The sequence below is a fragment of the Exophiala bonariae genome (genome assembly GCF_035927105.1).
Source record: "Exophiala bonariae strain CCFEE 5792 chromosome Unknown scaffold_1, whole genome shotgun sequence".
Classification (NCBI taxonomy): Eukaryota; Fungi; Ascomycota; class Eurotiomycetes; order Chaetothyriales; family Herpotrichiellaceae; genus Exophiala; species Exophiala bonariae.
In genome coordinates, this window is record NW_027042476.1 from 3,670,029 (window position 1) to 3,686,280 (window position 16,252).

The 16,252-nt window shown below is 49.1% G+C and overlaps 5 protein-coding genes across 5 annotated transcripts; 2 read left to right on the forward strand and 3 right to left on the reverse strand.

Annotated features, from left to right (window-relative positions):
• Positions 1 to 25: 25 nt before the first annotated feature.
• On the reverse strand, positions 26 to 397 carry LTR84_001275 (uncharacterized protein; the record flags this gene model as incomplete). Its single annotated transcript, XM_064844901.1, has 1 exon — positions 26 to 397. The coding sequence occupies one exon, from the start codon at positions 395 to 397 to the stop codon at positions 26 to 28; it is 372 nt and encodes a 123-aa protein (XP_064712761.1).
• A 3,189-nt stretch (positions 398 to 3,586) lies between these two features.
• Positions 3,587 to 5,714, forward strand: LTR84_001276 (uncharacterized protein; the record flags this gene model as incomplete). The annotated part of the gene is made up of 5 exons (XM_064844902.1): positions 3,587 to 4,168; positions 4,219 to 4,620; positions 4,674 to 4,725; positions 4,769 to 4,795; positions 4,847 to 5,714. Coding segments are annotated over 5 exons (1,931 nt in total), but the record flags the coding sequence as incomplete, so codon positions are not given.
• A 340-nt stretch (positions 5,715 to 6,054) lies between these two features.
• On the reverse strand, positions 6,055 to 7,057 carry LTR84_001277 (uncharacterized protein; the record flags this gene model as incomplete). Its single annotated transcript, XM_064844903.1, has 3 exons — positions 6,055 to 6,146; positions 6,194 to 6,931; positions 6,991 to 7,057. 3 exons carry the CDS (start codon positions 7,055 to 7,057, stop codon positions 6,055 to 6,057), a joined length of 897 nt encoding a protein of 298 aa, XP_064712763.1.
• A 504-nt stretch (positions 7,058 to 7,561) lies between these two features.
• Positions 7,562 to 9,061, forward strand: LTR84_001278 (uncharacterized protein; the record flags this gene model as incomplete). Its single annotated transcript, XM_064844904.1, has 1 exon — positions 7,562 to 9,061. One exon carries the CDS (start codon positions 7,562 to 7,564, stop codon positions 9,059 to 9,061), a length of 1,500 nt encoding a protein of 499 aa, XP_064712764.1.
• A 1,578-nt stretch (positions 9,062 to 10,639) lies between these two features.
• LTR84_001279 (uncharacterized protein) lies at positions 10,640 to 12,337 on the reverse strand (the record flags this gene model as incomplete). The annotated part of the gene is made up of 1 exon (XM_064844905.1): positions 10,640 to 12,337. The coding sequence occupies one exon, from the start codon at positions 12,335 to 12,337 to the stop codon at positions 10,640 to 10,642; it is 1,698 nt and encodes a 565-aa protein (XP_064712765.1).
• Positions 12,338 to 16,252: the final 3,915 nt, after the last annotated feature.

The following is a 16,252-nucleotide window of genomic DNA, read 5'->3' on the forward strand; positions in this document are numbered from 1 at the left end:
TGGTCAAGGCGCTTGTGCCATCGTACTACTTGTCCGAGATAAGCGCACGAATTCGGTCCTCCGGTCCGCCGTTTTGAATCGCGCTGAATGGAGTGAATGCCGCCCATTGTGCATCAATTACTTTTGCTTCCTGCTCGAATTTCTGGAGATACGCATGGAGGACCACATAGCCTTCATACGCCTCTCTCAGCACGTTGGCGACAGACAACAGCCTTTGTCTCCCACGTGTGAGACTTTGTTGTAGCAATTCATTCTCCTCCTCAAGTCGCTCCAGGATATCGTAGTCCATCGACTCTTGCAACTGATCGACCTTCTTGAGTAAGGATTCGACTGTCGGGATATCGGTGAAAAGGGCTGTGTCCTGAGGTTCTGGATCAGAGCAAAAAGTTTGCTCCATGTCTAGTTGTGCGCTGTCTGCCAGATTTGAACGCAAACAAGATCTCTTCGGGAGGGACACACTATGACTTAGAGATCTATCAGCAATGTGTATATTCTGAGAAACTAGACAATGATACAAGCAATGCAGAATTATGTGAATAATGTGGGTTGATTAGGAGAAAGGTCTGAGACAAAACGAACTTCGAGCGGTCGGAAAGATGAAAGCAGAGTAATGTCTCCAATCAAGGACCGATTAGGAGGGGGAACGTTTGGACTATTTAAAGAACAACGAGTTCGCGTGCTAGGATGCGAATTCGGTCAAAGTGGAGCTCCCACAGACCAGGCACCATACAAATAGTTCTTCCGACTCACACCCATGCTTGGAAGGAACCCAAACCAAGACTTGCATTCCCATACGACGATTTCTATCGAAAAACGCGTCGGAGATATATCATGTCGACGACTCACGAAACCATGGTGCTTGGAGCTGAAACGATACAGAGACGATACAGCATCATGGCGTTTATTTCGTCCTGGCTGATTCATACAAGTTATATAGTCCTGCCTGGAACATTTACTTCTCTGGGAACCCGCCTTGAGCAAACAGAGGGTGGTCAGCTGGCAGCGGACACAGTGAACAACATTCCATTGCTGCCGCTTGCTGGCATTTGCTGCCTTGTCGGTAGTGTGGGCTTGGGATACCTTTGGCGCACTTGGTGTTCCAATTATGTCTGGCTAACTCGTAACATATTCTTGTAAGTGAAGAGACAACCAATTTCAGATCTGCATCTCGTTTATTGATATCATGCAAAGACCCGAAACAGCAAGTTCGCTCATGGGACTGCTTAATATGTTGGTCAATATCTATTCGGCACAACACGGATATTGGTCCGTTACCGCCAAGATTGCAGTCAGTATCAACACCCTTTCACTAGCAACGATGTCGATCTCTATGCTGGTGTACAATTATTGGCTAATGTAAAAGCTGGAGGGCCTCACAATATCTATGGATACCCATTCAGTTGGAACCTATCGATAGCATTTCGGTTGGATATGATGTACCGTCTTAAAATTCAACGCTCAACTATTCCAGAGGAATTCATGTAAGAAACAGGGCGCCACATCCGATCTCATTACCATATCTGGTCGTGGTGCACACGGCATCTGCTAGAGAATCGATTTGTTAGGGGGAAATGAATATTCAAACGTTCAACAAGCCGAACAAACTGTAAAAGTCTCAGATATGTAGCGTAGGTTTGGTAAATGCTCGTACTAATGGAGGGGATTCGTTGTGGGGAGTGTTAAGATGTCGCGTCATGGCTCGAGTAACCCGCCTTGGATTGGTGACCGGCATTTCCACCCGCTTGTCTGCAATTCCACCAGATAGCTCGGCAGCATTGGAGGAGGCTTCACTTTGGCATACACTGGCGCCATCGTGCAGGTAATGATGGATCTCGAGAATAACTCGCTTTCCGCTGGACTCGCTACTCGGAATCATGGTCTTGAGCAATTGAGCACAAGCAGGCCTTGAACATATCAATGCCGACATCCCATTTCGATGGTGTCCAGTGGAGCGAAATTTACCACAGAGAAGACATCTGGGTCTCAAATCTCGACCACAGTCTTGTATACCAAGCAGGGACTTCAAGAGGCAGGAGATGGTGTGATCTTTGCTAGGCATTCCGGGCGAGTTGTCCGCGTCAATGTAGGTGACGGTGAGGTACCTGGGTGGCTGTTAGTTTTCCAGCATGCACTCTCTGGGTCACTGACCTCCCCTGTAGGCTGTCAAGATGCGAGCGTCTGTCGGTGGGCTTGTAATAGTTGTCACCAAACAAGAACCGGTAATATATTGACTTAACGGGAGTCTGAGAGAGGTGCAAACTGTGACTTTGGCTGGGATAGCCCATCTTAACCAGGCTCTAACGTACGAGCACATCAGACAGAAGATGCCCTTAGAGAAAGATCTAAAACAGTCTGCTCAACTTATTTATAGATTCCTCCGTCTATTTTAGGACAATGATGGTCTGGCAGGTGCCGTAGGAGCCTACCACTATATAGGTCGTCACGACACTGAACAGGGTGGTTTGAGCCATGTACTAGAGGCATAGAATCATGAAGCGCTGTAATCATATTCAATGGTTGGGCCTTTGCAAGCAAGGCTATGAGACTGCTTTGCTGGAAACTGATAGGCTGCGGACGCTCCTCGGCAGCGTTACCGATCCCGATGAGGCCAAACCCCGCCTGCTCGTCTTCATTGGTGATCGAACGAAGTCGATCACGCTTGAAAAAACATTTGGAATCAAACGCCGGCGAATTTTTAGGGGTAGGCAATACGCTGGAGACATCAACCTGTACATGGCGCCAGACTCCGAGTCATTCAAACCAATCTTGATCGCAGACAGCTGTCTGACTTGCAGAAATGGCCGCCGCGAAATGACGCGACAGGAATGTCACGAAATAGACAGATTGCCATTCAAAAACCATCCCAGGGACTCGGATGGAGCCGACCTAGACCACTTGGCGTTAGCAATGCACAACCGTCTCCTTTTACCCTTTACCGATGTTTTTTGTTTCTTTGCTTCCGACATGGGTGGTTTTCGTGTCGTCGCACGCCACCTCGCCGGCTGGGTCCATGGCAAAAACACGTCTCAAGTGCCAGCCTTGGCCAAGCCCAAAGTACTCGTCGTCACAGACAAGATACCACCCACGAAACAGAGAGAACGGGAAGCCAGGAAGGCGCTTCTGTGGTTGGTAAGAGAAGAAACCACAGAAGACATATTTGACCTGATATCCGAGCTTGACGTCGTTGCTATTCCGCCTCCTCGTGTGCTTAGACCGTCCAATCAATCGAGTCGACTCAAGGAACGCCTTGTGTGGTGGTCTAACAGTGTGCAGCAATCCAGAGCTGAGACACGAACATCGTACTCTTTGACTCACTTTGCCGCTTTTTTTGACGCTGCGTGTAAACATTTCTCCGACTGGAGCCCCGAAGCGTTCAACTTTGTCAATGCCTCTCGTCTGCAGAACCCTCCTGGCTCGGATCTGGCAAAACACCTCGCGAACATCTTGCTACATTGTGGGACACCACAAGATGTGACGGGCTTTGCGGCTCCCATCATTGCATCGAGTTTCCTACTCGATAGTTATCCCCCAGACTGCCATGGTAAGTCGTCTATTGAAGTTAGGCCGGGCGAGCTGACATGGATAGCATTTGATCCGAGGCATCTCTTCAAGGTGATGTACCATGACACTCTCCGTGAGGCTCTTGGCGAGCGCGTCATCTCGTTTGGGCAATCTTCAGATGTGATCCTACGGACCGGGGTCCTCAATATCGTACAGAATCACCTGCTGAAGTATTTCGACGACTTGGTTTCTCGCCCCGAATTGTCTAGTGCAAGCATCCATTTGACTAATCTGCAACTGTATAAAGAAAAATGGTCCCAGATTTACAGCGACGCCACTTGCTTTTGCTGTATCAGTCGCACTCCGCAATATCGTTTTCCCTGTGGTCATCTCATCTGCGAGAATTGTGTGCAAATTTTCGGCAGGTCCCTTGTGGATGAGCCGTGGATCTATCGCATTGCTTCATGCTTCCTGTGTGCCAAAGAATGGGCCAAGGAGATCGCCATTACCGTGGATGCCCCTACACGAGGATTCAGTATGCTATGTATGGACGGTGGAGGTACGCGAGGTGTCGTTCCCCTGACGATACTGAAAAGGCTTGCAGACCAGATTGACCTCCCTATCCCAGTACAGAGACATTTCAATTTCATCTCAGGTGTCAGTTCCGGTTGGTTCTCGAGCACCCAACCTGGACGTCTGAAGCTAACTCGGCGGCAGGAACCTTTTCCATGTTCGGATTGTACCCAAAAGCATGGTCTCCAGCGAAGTGCATAGAGATGTTCTGCGAGTTTGCCAAGCTATCCTTCGAAAAAGAGAAAGTTTCTGGAGCAACCCTCTTGGCATGGATTGAGAGAGCCATAGAAGAAAAAGCTTCTAATATTCCTCTCGTAGCCTGGATGGGGAAAGCGCTCCATCTTTACCGTCGAGATGGAATTTATAAGGCAGAAAGTATCGAATCGGTCTTGAAATTCGTGCTTGGAGAGCAGACTATGTTGGACATATCGTATGCGACCGAGGTTGGAGCGAAGCTTTGCGTCCTCGTTGCAACCGTCCTGAAGCAACCATCCTATCGCGTTTTCACAAACTATAATAAAATCGGACAGCGAGGTGAAAAGCAAGGTAAGAGGCCGCCGCGGGATTTATGAATGTCTTCTAACTCACGTTGCCCGCAGAAGTTAATATCATCAAGCCGGAGGATGGGGGCAATGCGCCACTGTGGGACATGTAAGCACTTCCCTTGAGAAGCGTTTCCAGCTGACCGATCTAGAGCCAGAGCCGCATCTGCAGCCCCTTGGTAGGTATACTTCTCTCGCTATGCAGATTGGAGACTAATATGCGAGGCCAGCTACTTCCCGGTGAAAGAAATTCCAGGCGTAGGCACTTTCCAGGATGTGGGCCTACTGCGGAACGATCCCACCGCGATAGCCTTCGCGGAGGCCAGGGCCCTATATCCATTGGTGGAGCAGGCTGACATGATCCTATCTTTGGGGACAGGTTCATTGAAGGCCTCACACGAGAATCACGGCCAACAACGAAGTGCCCTACAGAGAGTGTATGATCTAGTCTGGGAGAAGGCGAAGGATCATCAAGTGGAAGAAACGTTTCGCCATATTCCGAGATATCACCGTCTGAATCCTGAGCTTGACGACGAGTATAGCCTAGATGATACCAGTCACATGCACGTGCTCAAGTCAAAAGTCGAAACGGATGAGTCGTTGTCACGGCCAATTGAAACAGTGGCGCGACGTGCCATTGCCTCTAAGTTTTACTTCGAGCTCGCGGGCTTGCCGAAAAAGGTCAACGGAAGATACATTGGGACTGGCCATATCTTGTGCTCAATCTTAGGGAAGGAGCCTGCCTTTGCAGTGCTAATCAAGCGGCTCGCCTTCAGTTCCACGCAACTATATCTCAATGCTGAACCGATCCCGGGACGTTGGGACGACCCGTGCTGCCTGGATAAGAACGGCAACTTTTTCAAACGCGTACAACTAAGTATTGTCCACGGGATTAGTATTTCTCTCCGCACGCAGGGTTCATTGGACGAATCATACCCTATCAGCGGCCTCCCGTCCACGGTAGACAAACTTATACAAGCCCAAGGATTGAATGCGTACTTCGGAACTGCGGAACACCGTAAAAGGAAGAGGTCCTCCTCCAGTGACGGTCTTGAGTCCAAAAAGAGAAGATGTATCCGGGAGGTTTTCCTTAGTTGAACGAACCCGCATGACTATTGTCGACTTAACGACTTGAGTAGACTCCTCGTTGTCAGGCCCCAGTCATCAATTGGCAAAGAAAATGGAATTCAAAAACCCAAATCATAGCAGAACATAGAACAATGACAAGCTTCCCTTCATCATGTAGATATTGCTTTGCGCTGCGGAGGACAGCCCTAATTTAAGCCAAGAAATGTTCCATCAAAATGCTCTTCATTCTGTGAAACTGTGGGCGACCACACCTGGTTCGACTAAGGCGCTTTCAATAAATCGACGAAGGGATGAGTCGCGAGTGGAAAATTTGCTACCAACCCCGCGATACTGGATGCAGACGTGCAACTTAGCTAGTTGTTGACGCCTTAGCTCTATCCCCAGGCTTAATAACCAGTAACACGACGACGATGACGACGACGACGATGATAATAATGGTGACTACAGGCTAGTTAGTCTTTTTATATACCGAAGGGAACGAGACTCACCACCAACACCTAAACACCACCACTTCTTTCTCCGCGTTGCTCGGGCCTTTTCAACCGCACCTGCTAGCTCGGTATTCCCTTCAGCAATATTCCTGACAATTTCGTCTTCTCTTTGCTCGATTTGTGTAACTGCATGTTCTTGTTCCGCCACTAATGTCTCGAGATCCTGGAAGAGTTGAACAAGTTCTTGTATCTGTTCTTCAATCTTCCGAATACCGTCGTGTCGTCGAGAAACTTCCTCAGCAACGATATTTACTTCACCACGACGGTCACTCTGCATTAAGGCAGAGCTAAAAATCTTGACATTATTTTCAATAGCTTCACGGACGTCGGAGTCCGAAGCATCTGGGCGAACGATAAGGTATTGTCGAGCTATCTGCTTTTCAGACTCTTGACGGAAAATCCGTTCCACTTGCTGATATTTTTGAAAGGTACTCTTAAGTCTTCGGTTAACCTTACCGACCTGAGGGGCAGTTCGAAGATTACCGGATTCTGGTTGAGACTTAATATTCTTGACCCTAGAAATGAGGCCTTGGTATGTGGTGAACACGCCGTTTCGTGTCTGATCGACGTCAATCCGTAAAAGGGATTGTTTATTGATGTTTATCTCGGCGAGATATTGAGATTGTAGATCTCTTAGGTGCTCTAGTTTGACCTCTATTTCATCAATAGCCTGATCAACTGCTCGGCAATCATTGAGAATATAGTTCAAGTCTGCCTCGATTACACTTCGTATTTCTAGAGCTGGATCAGTGGGAAATGGATTGAAATGCTTATTCTATATTAGCTATGCTCACCGTATTCACCACGTTGCTCTTCGTCAGCGAAGTAGCGGGCGTCATGCCCTGATACCGGAGGCTGCATAGCAAAGATAAAGTCTTGGCGATCACAAAGGACAGACTTTAGAAAATGCCAACTCGAGAGTGTTTCGGTTTCGATCAGTCGCGGTGCGAACGATGACAGGACCAAGTCACTCAGCAGGTAAAAAGAAGTTCGGGCGGTCTCTTTACTATTGTGGTACGGGTCATGCAACCCTATATATTTGACAAATGACGGCTCGAGTATGTATGACACGATGGAGAGCTCCACTTCGGTTCCACGAATAGCAGACTCCCGAAAACTGTCCTATCTTCTAGAATAAGCCTTTCTTAGTAAGAAGTAGTGCACACGAATCTTCCAGGGCAGTTGCCCTACACCCATAGTCGACTGATGGGAGTGGGTTTCTCAGAATTTTACGGGCTTGGGCAACTCCGAATGCCTCAATCTATACTATAAAATCCCTGCAATCACGTCAGAATTATAGGTCTTTCCTTAACTGTATTCAAGATCTTGCTTTTTTGCTGTCACCACTGTCTCGCTTGACACGCCATGGCCTCTTTCTGGAATAAAATACCTTTCCGTCCATCGACCAACAATGGGCGAACACACCGGATAGAGGCTCTCCAGGCATCGTTTTTGGGCTGGATTGTCCCAACCCTATTCCCGAGTATTTCCCAGACGAAGCGATATGAGAAACTCTGCGATGGAAAAGAAGAACAAAGAGACCTTACAGAAGCTGGATGTTGCAAGGAACAACAACGGCCAGATATTGAATTAGTGAATGCAAATTCTCTACCCTCGATACCTGGCTCGGAATCTGAATCCAGGAACGGGATTCACGCGTTGTTGGGCGGCTACCAAACCTCCTTGGACTGCAGCAAAGGGCGCTATACCTCTCTTCAAATAGCCAACGACCTCAAACCTGAGAGTCCGATGACGCTTATTCACCCCGACGAAACGGTGCGTGTTGCACGATCTTTCGTCACAAAATTCCAGGGCCACACAGCTTACGCTGTCAAAGCCAATGATAGCCCTGATTTGCTCTCAATTCTCTCGACCAGCGGTGTTACCTGGTTCGACGTGGCCTCTATAAAAGAAGTACGATTGGTGTTACGGAACTTGCCTGAAGCTACACTGTGTTTCATGAATCCTGTCAAAAGTGAAAAGGCCATCAAGGAGGCATACTTCGCCCACGGCGTTCGCTCGTTCAGCCTGGACTCCCATGATGAGCTGGAAAAAATTCTACGGTCTACGGCGACAGCGGTTGGCCGTGCAACAGACTTGAACTTATTTGTTCGACTACGTGTGTTGTCACGAAACGCCAAGTTGAGCCTTGAATCGAAGTTCGGTGTCTCGGGCCAGGAGGCCCGGCTGTTACTCCAGGCCGTGCAAGTGTCGAATAATCAAGTTGGCGTCTGCTTTCATGTCGGTAGCCAGGTCATGGGTCGAGGAGATTTTGCAGCAGGGCTACAACAGGCATATTCTATCACGTTGGAGGCTGAGGTCCACGTCCGTTTCATCAGTGTAGGCGGTGGGTTCGCGGTCAAGTATCCCGACATGGAACCACCTTCTACCTCACAACACCTAGACGAAATCCACAACGCATTTCAGAGTCTACCATTTCCACCTAGCACCATCCTGATAGCCGAACCAGGCAGATGTCTTTCTGCGTGGCATCATTCAATGCTACTACGCGTCGAGAAACGCCGCGGATCTGCCCTATATGTCAACGACGGTGTCTACGGTACATTCTCCGACGCTGGTCGCCTTAATTGGCCCTACTTTACCCGACTGCTCCGCGAGTCACCGTCTACGGGGAAGAGCAAGCCCTTCACGCTGTATGGACCGACATGTGATACGCTAGACAAATTTGGACCGTGGAATTTACCCAGAGACGTGAAAGCCGGTGATTATCTGGAGGTATTTGGATTAGGAGCTTACGGAAGTGTCATGAGAACGCGGTTCAATGGCTGCGATGCGTATGAAAGCATGGTGGTACAGGATGAACCGATTGATTTGGTGATCGAGAGGTATTATCAAAGTCGCTGAATCAATAATATTCTCCTCAGATGAGCATTGCTTCGATGGAAACGCATTGAATAGATTTTTGGTACTCTTCGTACAGTAACGGGCTTCTGAAACATCATCAATGGTCAAATGCATAGCGTGAGACGAGACAAACGAGGAAGTCTGGGTCATTCATTGTTTGTTGTATAGACGCACTGGTTACCATACAAGCTTTATATTTTCTTCTGACAAAGGAAATTTCCTAACGAGTGTGGGTAATAGTTGCAATTTTCACCGTCGATTCAAGTGTGAGCACAAGCCTAACCCCTTTTACCTCACCATATCAACCGCAATTGGCGCAGCTAGGTTCCCTTGGTAGCTTCTGACTTCCCAACGAATACCCCTGGTTTTTGGATGAGTATATCACCATTTAGGTGGCTTAGGCAATGGTCCTGTAGGTGGAGGTCCAGACATTGGCGGATATTGTCCCTTAGACATGGTTTGAATTGCTTTTACTGGCGAAGATGAGCCGGAGTGATGGAAGAAGGCATGGAGAACGTACTGTTTGTCGGCAAGTATGCTTTCTTCCACCGAGAGCTGCGTGAGAAGCTTACCCGATACTTTGGAGGTGATTGAAGGATTGTTGGATAACGCAATGGTAAATAGCAGTTCCTAAATTCTGAGAACTTTACGAAGTTGTATTCATTGCAGGGCTTAGACCATTAATGTATATATTCCATTTTTGGGTACCAATGACTGTAAAATAATGAACAGATTTTACAAATGATGGCTGACATCAAATAGCCAAAGCTCCACCAATAATCATTCGGCTCATATTGGAGATGTATTGCTTTTTTTGGGGAGTCGCTTGGACTTGCACAGAGTCTCCCTTCCGAACCTCCCGATGCCCAAATTGACCTCATAAGTGGAGACAATTTTTGATGGAAAGTCTGTTCTCCATGCGTATCAAAGCTTACCTTCCACCAGGACATATCAGTACTATTTCTGATTGTGAACACTCATATAGCACCATGTCTATGAATCAGTCTCACTAGTTCTACTGCTAGCTCAAAGTACTCATAAGGGTAGTTCAGAGATGAACACCAGGTAAACATAGACGATGTGAGAAAGTTTAGGTGTTTACAACGACGGGTCCTACATGGCTGATCCCGCGGGATGCCAGTGCGCAGCATCAGCGTATGGTAAAAGACATAGCTCTTCAGGCTCATCCTGGGCTAATATTCCGGTAGAAATCTTCCAGTCGTTTGATGAAATAGATAGGTGGTGGTACTTTAATTACATCTGACCTCTCCCCAAGGATATGCAGGGTCATACTACTAAGTTTATCTCTCACTGAATTATACGGTACCCCCACTCTCGGTAGAACCAGAACTTTGGTTCTTCAACACTCACGATCGAGAGACGTGAAGATGGAGAAAACACTGCTTATGAAGATAACATTGTCCTTGACTTGAAGTCTTTTCCCCCGTCCGGTTGCTACAGAATCGCGCCTCCTTGCCTACGCTGAGGGACAAGCTATTAATCTTTGTGGAAAACTATTTCCAGTATGAATGCGCTACCTGACCGTAGTATTGTTTCCATGACAAGCGTGGCGTATCCCTACGATACGAAGTGATTTGGGCGGACTATCGCACCAGGTTCGACAACTGTGCCTTCCTCAAGACGTACTCCCGGACATATGAGTGCACGTGCTCCGATTTGTACTCTAGGGCCGATCCATACCGGCCTTGCCGACCGTTGCGCTCCGCTGCGTTCATCATCTGCCAACCCATTGCAGGGCACTGAGGTCAAAATGCAAACGTGGGGCCCAATCCATACGAGCCTCCCGATATCAACCCGGCCTGAATCATCGATGTCACAATTTCTTTCGATGTGAACATTGTCCATTATGTGAAGGTTATATCCATACCTGCAAGTGAAGGGTCCTTCGATTTTTACTCCATGTCCAAGCGCGCCTTTGACACGGGGTGCCGAACGGAATGCGTGCGTAGTGTCTTGAGCCGGGTCAAACACTTTGACCAAGATATTGTGGATCGCCTCCTCACGAAGTCCACCGTAAAGATTAGAAGCTCTTATGTAGCGCGCGATGGTCTCTGCACACCTCCGGCGCTCATTTTCGAGGGTTGGATCGAAGTAGTTGTAAGGAGCATTCCTCAGCATTTTCGAGCGCTCCATGTCCTCCTGATTGAAGACCTTCGTTCCGTGGTCATCAGAGATTAAGTGCTGTATGGTTGAGCTTTCGATGTAGGGATTCACGGAAGTAGATGGAGAACGGTTGACGGCCGTGTTGACTCCTCTTAGCAGAGACGGAACACCTGGTAGGGTAGCATGGAGGACACGCGGTGGTGGACCCATCGAAATATGTGCTGCTCTTGGATTGTCGTGATCCGCATGAGGCGTCGGGGCGTGCGGTTGCTCTGTAATCTTGTGTAGAGATTGCGCAGGATGTTGGATGCCCTGATGGACTACCTGCGACGGCCGTTGGTCCATTCCGCTGATGTCCATGGACTGATGTTCAGGAGCGATTGGTGGCATTGGCGGTTGCGGCATGCTAGTTCTGGATGGCGTCCGTTCCGCCTTGCGGACTCCAACCTCATTATCAGATACGAAGGTCTGCGTGCGACTCAGGAGCTTTGTCTGTAGCATAGGTGAAAGACTTCCAGTCGGTGGGGAGTGAGGATGACTTCTCTCCTTTGCGAGAATGGCTGGTGGTGAGTGAGGTCGTCCGTTAAATTTACCGTCCGTAGAAGTGCTCTGCCCTCCCAGCGAGGCGGCATAGATCTCAAGAAGCGCATGTCGTACTCTGATACCCCGAAGAAATGGGTCTTGAGAAGGTGTTGGAAGATTTCTCGATATGACATCCTTCACGGTGAAATAAGAAATGACTTGAAAGTCCGGCGTTCCTCGTATTGAAACCTCGAAGACCTTTTTGATCATCCTGTTTTGTTCGATGAGCGGAGGAGACTGAGGACTTAAGTCACCGAGCTGTCGAGAAAACTTAGGCCCTTCCTTGGACTCGTGATATACCTTGAAGCCATCATGAGTGTAAACACGTGGAGCCCATGCCATGCCATCGGTCCACCTCTTCCTTCCAGACGAGTTCTTGACCACGAACACATGACCACTCCGGATGAAATTCAGACGTTCAGTGGGAGAGGGGCATCGAGATACACATGTGATAGTGCCTTGCAAGTATGCCTCACAGATGATCATCGCCTCCTGTGAAGTCTCGACGTACCCCTGAAAGGAAGGCCGAAAGGCTCCTCCAGCACTGCGCGGGATTTCCTCAATGACCATGACGAACAATGGATTGCAGAATCTGCATCACAGTACTGTGGTATTGGGCGATTCAATTAAAGACACTGTGCAGTTGCGCAATTTGAGAGACTTGACAATTTGTGGTTGGAACGATTGACTCACGAATCGTGGCCTGCAGCCATGATAGGGATTGCGGAACCACAAATGCCGCCAGCCACAAAGCTCAAGAAGTTATCTACTGTAGTACCTTGGCTCTGCAGCCTAGGAGTAGAGAAATATCGAGCTTGATACGGTCAGACCACAAAATGACTCAAACTGGGCGGTTGCAGGCGTGCTCAAAAGGACAGCCCAGGGGTAGATTACAGCACCAAAAACTGAGACTGGCAACCTGGGCTTGGAAGGGGGAAGGGTTCATTGTACGGAAGCAATTAACGAGCGGGAGTTCGGCGCCACGATCAATTCTGGTGTTTAGTTAGTGGGTTGTCGCCTTTTTAGCGCAATTGGTGATGAGGGATTGTCCGCACTGTTCGGGCGCGGAGAAGGGGGCAAGGGCCAATGGAATGCTAAGTCAGAACGAACTAGCCGAGACAAGGTACAATACTTGAGTCAGTGCCGCCAGTGGTGGTTTCACCTGAACTCTAGTGCGGGCGCGTCGTGGAGCGTGAAGCAATGATTCGTCCTTCCAAAAGGACCGCCAATTCTTGCCGCATCAAGGCGTCGGCTGTTCTCCCGGCGAGGGGAATCGGGTCATCCTAGTCTATTTCAACCTTGAGTGCAACACCACAGATGCCTGGTGGCAACGCCATTTGGTGGTTGTCACATGTGAGAGCGAAGTATTCATCATCCACCGAGGACAGAGCAAACACCGTCCATCATTTTGTGAACGTCTTTGCTTTTGTGACGGACTGTAGAAGTGTACGGGGTCTAAGGAGCGTTCCCATGCAAATTTCCAAATTGCCGTTGGGTGTTTGCCCACCTCCCTTGATTTCTACCCCCGGTTGAATTCCCTGCTACTGTAAGAGCTTTTCTTGACACACAACAAATCTGGTCAGCCATCACGGTGTTTGGTTGTCGAGCCGAGGCTAAGCTGAAAAACGTACTGAGTTTCCCGGTGGACACTGTCACGTAAACCCGCCCGCTCCTCTGCGAAAGATCAGGGCATCTTACACACGGTATTCCCACCTCCTTCCGTCGAGCTGGGCGAAGAACAAATCGACATCACGCCAAATTTCCCAACCTCAGTGCTGGTCTGATTCACGATGCTTGGTACGTCCAGAGCAGGATTGCCGTCGAAAAAATCAGCCGGTTTCAAGCGAAGCTCGTGCTTTTCCACAGGCATCACGGGCCAGTCTTCCACTCTCGGGTTATGAGTGAAACCCACAACAGCCCATACAACCACGTCGGAGTTTTCCACGTTATCATTGCGAGCAATGGCATCGGCGACACCACCCACCTCTCTCCGTGATTGGTTGGTAAGTGCACCAGCGGCGAAGAGCTCACCGTCCTTATACTTCGTGACCCAAACATGATGGCGGGCGAAGGCTGCCCGCTTGGCGACGATGCTCTTCGGATCTGCAAGGAGTAGCTGGGTCGGCGTCGGGGTGAATTGGTATCCAACCGGCCTTTGAGACACGGGGTTCATCTTGCTTGTGTTGACCATCTTGATCGTGAGATTGGTCGATGGCGACGCGTCCACCCAAGTCGAGGCTTTGATGGTCTCCTGCACGACTTTGTAGCCGTTCCCATGGGGGTTAGTATGGCGGTTCATAGGGACAGGCAATGACTCCTCTTTGATAATCGTGTTGTTTGGGCCGTCAACAGCCGGGTCAATACGAATCGCAAAGATGTGTTGATGGTTCTGGGCAAGCGCACCAGGTGAAACCACATTACCATAGGGGCTCACTTTCCCCGGATCGATGTTGACAACCGACAAGATGCCTGTCGCACGTATTTCTACCGTGATACTTGCACACCAGTTAGCTTGAAGGCGAGTACTACGTATGAGCATCCGGGAAGTAGCCTTACCCGCCTGCTTGATCGAACTTGAAAGCGAAGATGTAGTCGTAGTTAGCCAGAGTAAGCATGAACTGCACAACGAGCTCCCGCGCTCGTACCACAACCGCTCGGCTGCCATCGGAAGTGGTGTGCTTCCATCCAACACCGTTGTCGTGCTCGTGAATACACACTACGTTCTTTGCAACCATGGGAATACCTTCGGAAGTCACCAGCACGGCGTCCAAGTATTGAATCGCGCCGAGGCAATCACAGCCTAGTGTCAAATTGTTGGCGGTCTGGCCGGCACCCGCGTCTCCTAGGTCAAAAGCTTGCTTTCGGTGGAAAGGTGGACGGGGGTCGCCATACGGAACGGTCATCTCGGACAAACTAAGTCGGTAAAGCACAGTCCTGCCATTGTAGCGAATGTCATGTAGGACAGCACATTCTCTAGGATTAAAACTGCCAGCGAGCTTGTGAGTGCCTGGTCAACCGTCGCAACAGCTAAATGACATACCTGATTTGAAATCTCCATTTCTGCCACTCGATACGAGAATTGTCGTGAGTACAAAAGGACGTGCCGTCAGGTTGGGTGATATTCAGCGGCTTCAGATCCGGACGGAGAGGTATGTCGAGAAGCTCTGGGAAATACTCGGCTGGTCGACAGTGATCGATGACGTTCTCTGGCCCTGTTCCGTACTGAAATCCGTCCTCGACCCCTCCCGTCGCGAGGCGGTCGATTCGTACGAGCTTCTTGCTCTCAAAGTCCATGACAGGAATTATGGGAAGTGGAAATGCGTAGTAGTTACTGCCTGGATGACTGCGCTTCAACTTCGCAAAACAGAGGCCTTGAATGTACCTGCGACAAAGTCAGCATAATCCATATAACCTTTAGAAAAGTGCACGAAAAGAATGGAAAGCACCTGATAGGAAACTCATCGGCATCAAGTCCGCCGTATGGCCAAGCGTCAATAGCAACGTCGAACTTGTCGTCAAGTTTCAATGCATCCACGGCTTCCTTGAAGACATCAGATTCCTTGCAGAGTCGGGTGAAGCACTGGAACTCCTCCTGAGTGAAGGGTGGCTGTGACCCAAGGTCGAATGGATCCAATTGATCTCGGTGTACCTCCTTACCAGACACAATGTCGATCACAGATGCCATGTATTCATGACCACCGTCCCTGTGCACCACATCATATTGGACGCGAGCTTGACGAGGTGGGCGAGCACTTCCATGTGAGAGTGTGCCAGCATGTTCGGCAGCTAAGTACGGGACAAGCTGTGCCTTCGGCGGTTCAACGGCAGAAATACTTCGAAAGTAAATGGCAGTCTTGTGGAGTTTAAGTATTGCGTTGCGTGCTGTGTAGACTTCTTCTCTACTAATTTGTTCCAGAGGATGTTTGGACCTCATTTTCCCACGAGGCGATTGTTTCCCGAATCTGATGTAGATGGACTCGAATATTTGACCTAGGTTGGGGAAGAGAGATAACGTACAGACCTGTCGTTCTTATAGCCACGCATCATCTGCAACCAGTCTCCCAGCCCTTAGAGTAAGCGGTCCAACAGCTTCAGCATAAACTTTGAGCTAGGTACGGGCTGACATCGGGCAATGGCTGATATTTTTCGGTTTGTTTCTGTCCGCTTCACCACTCTTGTCCACTGTGGCAAACATCAATGTCTCCTCCGTCTATAGCTAGCCAATCTGGTATGGATGCTTACCTGGCAGCTTACACCACGTTCAACTTCCATCTACCGTTGGTACAAGTGTACAGCAAAGCATCAAGATTAGGATGGGTCAGGAAAGGATGGGTGATAGTGCGGATGAATATTCTAGGTTGAAAGTTTGTCCGATTGGCGCCGCGAAAAAAAGCCCCTGCCACACCAGGTATGACGAATGAGGAGGGATCCTGAGAGGTTGGCATAAAACCCCCACACTGAAGTGTATCGCTAAAAAAATCGTAC